The sequence below is a fragment of the Silurus aristotelis genome (genome assembly GCF_946808225.1).
Source record: "Silurus aristotelis genome assembly, chromosome: 19".
NCBI lineage: Eukaryota > Metazoa > Chordata > Actinopteri > Siluriformes > Siluridae > Silurus > Silurus aristotelis.
Genome location: NC_139592.1, coordinates 1,970,782 through 1,982,580, shown reverse-complemented (window position 1 = coordinate 1,982,580; position 11,799 = coordinate 1,970,782). Strand labels below are relative to the sequence as shown.

The window sequence follows — 11,799 nt, the reverse complement described above, 5'->3', positions numbered from 1 at the left end:
CTAGTGTAAAAAATAACCTTCTTGGTCTCCAGACCTCAAGATCTTTTTGTGATTTCTTTGATATTAATTTTTTAAGACTAAGACACTAATAAATATTACACACAGCGGACTATTTCTGCATTTATACATCCTGAGATGATGTCACATTAATGCGATGAAGAAATGTGATTATCTTTATTTTGTAGGGGATGCAAACTTTTGCATTCATCTATTCTAAATAAAATCTTCTAAATAAAAATTGTATTGTTTTTAAAAGTCTAACTGATGACAGCATGAGATTTTAATGGATCTGCATCATGTTCATGAATAATTCATGAAGTTATCAGTGCCTTCTGGGGTCTGTGCACAGACCCTACTGTGAAAATGATGTAATAAACATATTAATGATAAAATTTACTCTTCAAGAAAAAAACTGATTGTTTTTGAAGAAGAAAAGAAAGAATGAAGGATGCATCATCATCATCATCATCATTAGCTTTTGTGTTTGTGTTTTTTCAACATACTTGAAAAAGATCGGATGTGCATATGGATAGGATTTGTATAACCAGACCTTATTCTCTTTCTTCCTTTGACTTTTCCTTATGAAATATTAATTATGATTGAAGCTTTTTCTTTTTATTATATTCATGTGTGCTCATTAGCATTGGGTGAAAAGGTGTATAATATCACACCTGCTGGAAAGAACACAAAGTGCTTTTTCAGTCATATGTGATGTGGTTCCTCATTTAGACCCAAACCTGTACCATAAGGATGGCCCTGTGCACAAAACCAGTTCCATTAAGATCTGCTTTACATGTGTTGGAAGATGTGGAATATCTCCTGCTATAGACCCTATTGAACACCTTTGGGATGAATGTGAACGCTGACTGAACCCCAAGAACCTTCTCACCTTCTCACCTTCATCAGAACCTGACTTTTCTAACACCCATGTGGCTGAATGAGTCCCACAAAAAAAATGGATGTTCAAAAACATCTGCTCAGGTGTACACAAACATTTGTCTATCCGGTGTATTTTAGTTACAGATTTTGGGCTGGTAATTGTATCTTTTGACCAGTAGGTGGCACTGGCAAGAAATGTGTTGCATTACAGGCAAACTGTTATGTTATATTCAGTATACTTTTATCCATGATATGGAAAATGTAATCAAGCAGAAATGGACATTATAAAGTAATAGATCATCACAACCCAGAAAATGCAGAGATGCTTTACATTTTGGATAAAGGGTTCAAAGGATAAACACTTTCCTGTTAGGTCCGAATTTGTTCCAGTGGTGGGACTAGAAGGTTGGCAGTACTTGGCTCAATTTTAGTAAGAATGTTCCTCAGACCCGAACCAATCAGTATGCTGAGGTTTTACCAGACAGTTCTATGGGTTGCCAAAGATGTTCTAGCCAGAAGAGGAAGAAGAAGAAGAAGAAGACGATGGCAATATATAACCATAAGAAAAAGGTAGAATAAAAATGTGGTGTCATTGCACCTTTAATGTTTGGTCAACTAATATAAATACCAAATATGAAGCAACTTTGTAGGCAAAACAGGTTGTGAGGAAGGTCAAGTTTTTGAAAGGAAATTTGACACCATCTGGAAATGTTAACAAAGTTCATTAACACCCTGAGACATGATTCAAATAAAATCTGTGAGGTGTTTGGCAATTTTGGTGTTGCTTGATGCGATATTTTTCTGATTCTTGAGAGAAATGATCAGTTGTTTATTTAAAAAAGATTGCGACTTAATTTCACGCAATTCAGACTTTACAGGAGTTCAGGCTACACTGGCTGCGTCTGCTCTGTCCAACTGCGTCTGAACCGCGCCTAAAATAGTCCTTTGTGATTTTATCCGGATTGATTTATTGATTGTAGCCGCTTTATTTTTTAATAGGTAAAACCTTCTGCCACTACGGGGGGTAGCTGCCTGATCAGCTAAAAAAAATTAATTGAAAATGGGAATTGGGACAATGGAATTGTGAGAAATAATTCTGAAATTTGCATGAAAGAATGTTGGAATCGCAAGAGAGAAAAAAAAAAAAAAAGAATTGCGAAGTAAAAAAAAAAAGAATAAAAATCTCTAAATTTGCTGAATTGCGAGAAAAAAAGTCTAAAATGCAGAAATAAAGTCTGAATTGCGAGGAATTCAGGTTGTGGATTGTGCTCATGTCTGTAAAAAAAATGTTCCGTCATCAGTTCACCTCAAGTTTTTGGACAGAGAACTAAAGAACCTGGAGGAGACCCATATGGACTCAGGAAGAACCTGTAGAACTTGACAGAAACAGGAACCAGGGCTCAGGATCAACCTAGTAACCCCAGAAGCTGCGAGTACAATAAACTTGAAAGTTTTATTAATAATCTCCAAATAACTGAAAGCAGAGGTCGAAAGAATCTTCCGATGAATGAGGAGAGCTTCATTCCTACAGCCAGCTGACCTTCTGACCCAAACCCTGCAGGAAAGGATTGCAGCTTGTGTTATCAAAGTACACACAAGATCGAAGAACGAAGAAGAAGCAGAAATTAGTTCTAAATATCTATTACGCCTGCTGACAGATACTTTAAAAAACGCTGTAGGAAATGTAGAACTCAGGACAAATGGTCGGAGGATTTGCTCAATTTAATTAATTCATTAAAAAAACATAAATAATGCAAATGACACGTTTACAAAACCCGTTGCTGCAAAACTGACGAAACAAATACAAGAAGATTTGGAATTTTTTAGTTTTCCACATTACAGATGTAAATTACATTAAAGTTCTTTCTTATCAGCATGATAGTCATCATCTCCTCCAACATCATTTCGTGCTGAATATAAGAGAAAAGTCGGTAAACGTTCGGACGCGTTCTCTTGGATTTCATGCAGGAAATGGTGTTTCTTTTTTTCTGTCTTTCCTGCCATTGTTTGTCTATAAATGTATTTCACTTCACCGCATGCAAAAAACAAAGGATCATAAGCCTTCGGTTAAATATGAATATTTGACATTAATCTTTGTGTATTTTGCAGGTTATAATCGGTCATCGATCATTTCTGTTTCTTTGCATATAAAATGCCGCGATCACGGCTGAGGTTTCTGAACATATACAGTGTAATAGAAGTATATTTGTGATTAACAGTCAGAGAGACAGAGGACTTTTTACAGGAAAAGTTCACTTTTCATTTCTTTTTCTTTTGTTTCATTCTGAGCCTCTGCACATCTTTACTGCGACTGATGGACACAAAGGCCACGCCCACTCTAATAAGAGTAATGGGAGAAGGCCACATTTCCTTTATTAGCATTGACAGATACAAAGGCTGCACCTTCTTCACTTTAGCCGATATGAATCCTTTACTGCGACTGACAGGCATAAAGGCCATGCCTCCTTCACTGTCCAGCACATAGGCCACACCTAGTTTTTATGACTGACAGGCACATATGCCACTCTTCTCTCACTGTGACTGACAGGCACATAGACCACAATTCCTTTTTATGACTGACAGGCACATAAGCCACATCTTTTATACTATGACTGACAGGCACAAAGGGCACAGCAATTTTACTGTCCATCCCATAGGCCACACCTCCTTTTTAAAAACTGACCAGCACACAGGCCACACCCTTTTTACTATGACTGACAGGCACACCGCAAATTTACTGTGACTGACAGGCACATTGGCCACACCTTTTTCACTGTCCATCACATAGGCCACACCTCCTTTTTAAAACTGACCAGCACACAGGCCACACCTTTTTCATTATGACTGACAGGCACACAGCAAATTTACTGTGACTGACAGGCACATTGGCCACACCTTCTTCACTGACCACCACACAGGCCACACCTCCTACACTATGACTGACAGGCACGAAGGCCACAGCAAATTTACTGTGAATGACAGGCATGTTGGCCACACCTTCCTCAATGACCAGCACACAGGCCACACCTCCTTCATTATGACTGACAGGCACGTTGGCCACACCTTCCTCTTTCCTGTGAATTACAGGTCAATAGGCCACTCTACCTGCACTGACCATCACATAGGCCACACCTCTTTTTTTTATGACTGACAGGCATATAAGCCACACTTTATTTACTATGACTGACAGGCACAGAGGCCATGCCTCTTTTTCTGGATGGAAATCTGAATGGTAGATGGACTTTATCAATGAAGGACTTATCGGTATTATTACTGTAATCACTGCTCAGTGACTGTCCTTTGCTTTAATTCTCACAATGTGTGCCACATCAATAGCTCCGCCTACTCCCTAACTAATCAACTGTATTCAAAGTCACATGTTTATTCTCTTTATAAGAAATAAAAACGATGCTAATTATACTGATGCAGGTGCTGCCTGAAAAAATCACACCGGAGCTGTAAAAAGGAATGAAACAGTGTGAAGTCCTTTGAGGAGTGTATTTGCACACACACGGGGAAGAAAATAGGTGTTTTGGCAAAAACTTGTTACTACATAATTACTAAATGAGGCGGTGTTATTTATTTTACTATGAACATGGCTCTAGTTTTATAATCAACAGTGCGCAGTGCACTAATAAGGCATATGATCATGGCACTGAATATAGCAGAGTCACATGGTTGTGAAAAAAAAAAGGCAGGGCACTGGACGTCAGAGGAATGCAATTCTGTAACAAATGCAAAGATTTGGAATTAAATGGAGGGATTTAAGGTTAAAAGTATCGAGACAACTGACTTTTCCAGCCGTATGTGATTCTTCCAAACTGTTCCCACAAAACTGGAGGCACACAATTGTATCAAACACCTCTGGAGGCACTAGTATTGAATTTTCCCTTCGCTTGAACAAGGAGACCCAAACATGATCCAGCATCCCAATGCCTTTGTGCACAAAGCCAGCTCCATTAAGATCTGCTTTACATGGGTTGGAATTATGTGGAAGATCTCCTGCTATAGAGCTCCAACTCTGTTGGGATGAATGTGAATGCTGATTGCACCCCAGGCCTCCTCATCTTTTCACCTATATCAGCACTTTACCAACAACCTTGTGGCTAAATGAATCTCCACAAATCTCCAAAAAAACAATGGAGCAGCTTCACTGAAGAGTGAAAGGAGATTAAACGTGGAATAAGACATTCAAAAAGCACATACTGATTTTATACTCAGGTATCCATAAACATTTATCTCTTTTAATGTTTGAAGGTTTTGGCATGGAGAAGCTGGTGTTGGATCTATGATGATCTCAGATGTTGAACTATTTTATTTTATGAGTTGCTCAGTAGCTCCTGGTTCAACATCAAATGACTGTATAAGACTGTAGAAAGAACATTACTCATAATCACACACTCCAGTGCTCATGTTAGTTCTTACTCTCCAGTGTTCTGTATTGTTTAAAGACTATAATCACAGTCTTGATGTCACCCAAATGAGGATGAGGTTCCCCTTTTGAGTCTAGGTTGGGGTTAAAGTTAGGGTTGGGATTAGGGTTAGAGTTGGGGTTAGAGGTAGGGTTGGGGTTGGGGTTGGGGTTAGGGTTAGAGTTAGAGTTGGGTATAGAATTAGGTTTGGGGTTGGGGTTGGGGTTAGAGTTAAAGTTGGGGTTATGGTTAAAATAGGGGATGGGGTTAGGGTAGATATAGTGGTTAGGGTTGGGGTTAGAGTTAGGGTAGGGGTTGGGGTTAGGGTAGATATAGTGGTTAAGGTTGGGGTTGGGGTTAGAGTTGGTGTTAAAGTTGGGGTTATATTTAGAGTAAGGGTTGGGGTTATGTAGATATAGTGGTTAGGGTTGGGGTTAGAGTTAGGGTAGGGGTTGGGGTTAGGGTAGATATAGTGGTTAGGGTTGGGTTGGGGTTAGAGTCAGGGTAGGAGTTAGTTTTGGGGTTAGAAATAGGGTAGGGGTTAGGGTTGGGTTTTAGAGTTAAAGTTGGGATTATACTTAGGGTAGGGGTTAGAGTTAGGATTGGGAGGATTAGGGTTATTAGTTAGGGTTGGAGTTTCAGTTTGGGTTAGGGGATAAGATTAGGGTTTGGTTCCGGTAGGGATTAGAGGTTAGGTTTGGAGTTAGGGTTAGGGGTTAGGTTTGGAATTCTAACACACTCAAAATGCAAAATAACCCTACCCCTGCCCTGCCCTGCCCTGCCCTGCCCTGCCCTGCCCTGCCCCGCCCCGCCCTGCCCTGCCCCGCCCCGCCCTGCCCTGCTCTGCCATGCCATCACATTCTACTACTGTGGATTTTGTGCAATCTCTGAATATCTTGTTCTAGTTTGTGTTATTTTATTTATCATTTGAGAAAATGACTCCAGAGTGGACATTTCCTCCTTAGAAAAGAGAGCAAATGAAATTCTCTTTTACATTCTGGTTAGGAATAATAAAGGAATAAGTGAGTTTCTCTTTTTTGTGCACAGAAACAATAAAAAATTGCTATTTTGTCCATTTCCTGCTTTTAATATGAAATTGAACGAATGCAACGTACACAGATCTATTTATCAACATTCAGACACGCAGAGAATCTTATGCTAAGTGAAATATCTTTTTTGTGTGTGTTTGCTACAAAAATATATAAATATAATTATCTTTCAAATCTGTAATTGTGTCTTTTAATGCTCCTGAACAATCAAATGGACTTCCTCCGTAAGCGGGGCAGGTCTTTGAAACTGTAGCCAGGAGACAGGGTGCTTCCTGGGGATGAAAATCCTGTGTTTTCCCTGGTAAAGGAACCTCCGTGGATCCGATATGAAATGGAACTGTAGTAAACCAAATCCATGTTGCAGCCGGGTCGAGATGGAATGAGACTGGGGCACAAATCGAAGCGATAACAGCAAGAGCAGAGAGAATTGAGACGTGAGCGCTGGCGAACCGGACTCGAAGGGCGAGGAAGAGCTGGACGGCGATAGAATTCTTTCGCCGGAGACGGGATAAGGTTAGTGCAACTCGTCCCTTCTTCCAAAAAAAGAGTGCTGTGGCTGTTCTGGTCAGCCAGAGCCCCTAGGTTACGTTCTTTTCTCCTTAATGATGCTCGTTCACGTTCTTCCTCTGTGTTCATGGTGAGGAACCGCAGCACCACGAGGTTGAGAAAGGCTCCGATCACCGTTAAGCCCACCAGGATGTACACGAAGCTAAAGACGACATACGGCGTCCGTTCCTGGAGGTCATCTTTCTTCTGCAGAGCCACGAAGTCGCCAAAGCCGATGGTGGTGAGCGTGATGAAGCAATAGTAGTAGGCGTGAAAGAACGTCCAGCCTTCGAAGTGCGAGAAAGCCGCCGCGCCCAAACACAGCGTCCCCAGGCAGGACAGGAAGCCCACGAGGACCATGTTCTCCATGGACACGCTAGTAAGCCGAAAACGGAGACACTTTTTCCCCCGGTGGAGCAGGAAGCGTACAAATGTGTTCATTCTTTCACCCAGGCTTTGGAACATGACTAGAGTGAGAGGGATCCCGAGAATAGCGTAGAACATGCAGAAGATCTTCCCAGCGTCCGTTCCTGGAGCTGCATGACCGTAACCTGCAGGGGAAAAATACAGGGAGTGAATTTTAACTCAGAGGAGAAATTTACATTCTTACGTCCTGCTTGCATCATCAATCATCTGGAGATTTTGTGGAAAATACACACAAATACACATTTTATTGGCATGGATCAACAGTTCCACCACTTTCAGGCTCTTCGGTCTCATTGTCATTAGTTCCTTCAGAAGAAGTGTCTGATGATTTAGAGTCTGAAGGGTCAGAGGAGGAGTGAACATTTCACAAGTAAGATGTCCTCATTACTGTCCATTACGTTACTCTACGTTGTGCTTCTCCTCCTCCTCGTATTGTTAGATATCAGAACCATCATAGCAACATTTTGAGATGTTGATACTACATCAGGATTTAGTATTAGTGTGGTGGGTTTATTATTTGGTGTGTGTGTGTGTGTGTGTGTGTGTGTGTGTGTGTGTGTGTGTGTGTGTGTGTGTGTGTGTGTGTGTTTGTGTGTTTGTGCGTGTGTGTGCACACACCTATTGTGGTGATGACCGTAATGGCGAAGTAAAAGGATCCGGCGAATTTCCACTGCGTTCCGGCCCTATGCGGCTCCGCGCGCAGCACCACGCGCTCCAGCTCTCGGTAGTCGTCATCGGTGAAGCGGTAGCGCGCCTTCAGCTCCGCGCGCCGCTGCTCGGACACGCGCCGTCGCGCGCTTTCCGACTCCGACTCGAGCGCGTCGAACACGGCGGCGCCGACCAGCAGGTAGGAGAACATGCACAGGATCAAAGAGAGGGTCCGCACCGTCTGCTTCCTGAGCTTCTTCATCTCAGAAGGGTGACAGAGACACAGCCAGAGAGACAGAGAGAGAATCGAGGTCGGAAACTAAGAGCAGTAACCTCCGCGGCCGATCGATTAATTGATGAATCAACCAAACTTATGCATGACATTCATCTCAGAGGCTGCAGTTAGCTGTCAGTGATGCAGTCAGATGACTGCAGAGAAGTAAAACAAGAAAAAAAGTCAAATATTCGATACTATACATACATACTTCGAATCAACGATTAATCGGCCAACCAATCAAGCGGTTAATCGGTCAGCCAATAAATTGGTCAGTCGAATAAACAATCAAATTGTTAATTGAACAACCAATCAAACGGTTAATTCGACCAACGTTCAAAAGTATAATCGATTAACCAATCAAACTGTTATGAACAACCAATCAAACAGTTAATTGACCAACCAATCAAACATTTATTTGACCAATCAATCAAATAATTAAACAGCCAAGCAATTAAACGATTAATTAGCCTACAAAGCAAACGGTTAACCGAACAACCAATCAACTTATTAATCGACCAACCAATAAAACAATCAGCCAACCAATCAAACGATAAATTCAACCAACCAATTAAAACGATTAATCAACCCACCACCCAAATGATCATCCAACCCACCAATCAATTATATGATTAATTATCCAACCAAACGATTAATCAAACAGCAAATTAAACAAATGTTCGACCAGCCTTTAGTTATTTCAGCATTGACTTTTAGGAACACCATTTCACTCAATTTCAAACAAATCTCATCAACACTAGAAAAGGAGCAGAATTTCACCAGATGATTAAATAATCAGTTTACATTTTGACCCCCAACCCCCAGACTATCACACACTGTAGAGCAATCTATTAGAATAAACTATGAAATGAAGGTGTCAAAATCTGAGTTTATTATATTTTCTTTCTTTAATTTGGATGGACAGGATTAGAAATGAGTTCTTAGAGGGAGCATGTAGGACGTTTTGGAGACAAGGTGAGGGAGGTGAGTTCGAGATGGTTCGGACATGTGCAGAGAAGGGACATGGGGTATATCAGTAGGAGAATGCTGAGGATGGAGACACCAGGAAGGAGGAAAAGAGGAAGACCAAGGAGGAGGTTTATGGATGTGGTGAGGGAAGACATGGTCTGAAAGAGGCAGATGTAGAGGACAGGGGGGTATTGAGACGGATGATTCGCTGTGGCCCCTTTTGGGAGCAGCTAAAAGAAAAAGTAGAAGAAGGGAACACAATGATTTGATCATCTGTATATCTATAAGAGGTCGACCCATAGTGGATTTAACGATACAGAAGGCTAAACTGGATTGTACTTGCCAATAATCGACCGATAGATTTTAAAATGGATACTGGATAAAACAAAAAAACAAACACTCAAAATGCATTATATCCTACTTTGAAGACACTCAATGTTAAATAGTAGTAAATTTTATTACAAAAAAACCCCCTACTGAATCATTAAAAATGTGCTGAATAGAAAAATTATTATTAATATATGAATTAGATAAAAAAGATATTGAGGTAAACACTATTGCGGTAAACAAAAGGCATGCATACTACACTTTTTTAAATAAAAACAATAACTTTTTAAAAAGTAAAAAACAGTTTAAATTAACAGCACATGGAGTCACTCTCGTACTGTTTAACGCAACCCGGAAAAACTATCGATATATATATATGTATATTTGCATATTACAGCAATCGATTATCAGTGCAGATTAATATGTAAACCGATGAATTGGTTGACCTTTTAGTATCTACAAGGCATGTAGGATAATTTGTACAGTTTTTGTAATTGAAGCCATCTGGAATAAAGTAGGAAGAGAGGAAGAGTTTAGTAGGAGGTCAAAGCCTGACTTGCAATTACATCAAATAATCAATGAAACATAAGCTCGGATTCAGAACAATAGTGATCGTGTTACTGTATTATTGAATAAACGTGCTTTCATACAAAAAAGAAAAAAGCAAAGACTCTTAAATGAGTACGGTTGTACCACATAATCCAGTAGTTGATCGGCTGGTTTCATTTGGTCGTATCTAGAGTGACTTACATTGATCTAATTCATATGACTAAGCAGATATGGGATTAAGGGTCTTGTTCAGGGGCCCAGAAGTGGCATCTTAGTGTGGCTGGGATTTGAACTTATGACCTTCAGGATCCAAAGTCCAATGCCTTTAATACTAAGCAACCACCATCACAGAAGAAGAGAAGAATACACTATAAGAGATATAGAAATCGATTGTTTGTGCATTGTCATATTTTTGTGCCATGATATTATTATTATTATTATTATTATTATTATTATTATTATTATTATTATTGTTATTGTTATTATTATTATTATTATTATTATTATAAAGTCACAAAGGAGTTACAGCAATGTTTTAATTAGTTGTGATATTATGTTGAGTATATCTTTATGCAGTGTGGCATTATTTGTCCCGAATAAAGTGAAAAATAAATCAAATACATTTTTGGCACGAATAATATTTGTCTCCATTTAGGATTTATTTTTTTAAACAGATCAAATTTCAGAAAACGATTATAAACACATGCACAATTCTTCCCTGATCCCAATTTCCTCCTGATTTTCCTCCTGAAATATCCTCCCGGCTTAGATATGTATGTGTGTGTGTGTGTGTGTGTGTGTGTGTGTGTGTGTGTGTGTGTGTGTGTGTGTGTGTGGTATCCCTATCCAGAAATCGGGACTTAAAATCCTGGAAAACGTCCACAAATGATAATAGATAAGAAATAAATAATAAACGAAAAGATGCGCATGAGAGTCAGAAATATCTCCAGATGCACAAGCACACGTATGTTAGACGTGCTCTTACCTTTCTCCACATGCATGTCATTTAGCCTACACGGAAAACCGGAAACGTTCGGAACACAAGCATCACTCGTTCGCTTGTGGACTGTTGGAGCATCACGCAGAATAAATCCTGCTGTAGTAGCGGAGACGAGGAAAGGTGCTGCACATGCATGCGCTCCAAGAGAGGGAGAGAGAGAGAGAGAGAGAGAGAGAGAGAGAGAGAGAGAGAGAGAGAGAGAGAGATTCGTCCACAACAAGTTGCTTAGTAACAGCATCCCTACTTTCCCCTCACACTCATTAAAAAAAGACTACAGTGTGAAAAGAACTCTTGAGGAATCGACACCGACCGAGAAAAGACGGAGGTGTTGAACGCCTTCGCGCTGTAACAGTTGATGCATGATGCAGACAAGAAAATGACTTTTCTAGGTCAGGTTGATGTCACGTGAAAAATTGAGCAGGATGGACGCAAAGGCATGAGCCGTTCTCCCTTAAGGACTATCGAAGATCATTTTTCAGAGAAAGCAAACCCCTGAAAAACATTCTATTTCTGAGATATGGATGGAAGTATTGGGATGCCTGACTTTTCCAGGCTTATGTGGTTCTTCATCAAACCTCACAAACTTGGTGGTGCACTTGGGTATTCGTTTTTCTATTAGATCTTCTTCACCACAGCGCTGTTGAATTCCAGATTCTGATTGGTCAAAAGTTGAATTTGGCAGATCAAAGGTTTTTCAGAACACGCTTGATGTGGTACATT

General features: G+C 40.2%; 1 protein-coding gene across 1 annotated transcript; it reads right to left on the bottom strand.

Annotated features, from left to right (window-relative positions):
* Positions 1–6,357: 6,357 nt before the first annotated feature.
* On the bottom strand, positions 6,358–8,468 carry kcnk15 (potassium channel, subfamily K, member 15). Its single transcript, XM_083520964.1, has 2 exons — positions 7,931–8,468; positions 6,358–7,437 (listed from the first exon to the last, which is right to left on the bottom strand). Exons 1-2 carry the CDS (start codon positions 8,220–8,222, stop codon positions 6,548–6,550), a joined length of 1,182 nt encoding a protein of 393 aa, XP_083377090.1. The 5' UTR covers positions 8,223–8,468; the 3' UTR covers positions 6,358–6,547.
* Between the last annotated feature and the right edge of the window lie 3,331 nt (positions 8,469–11,799).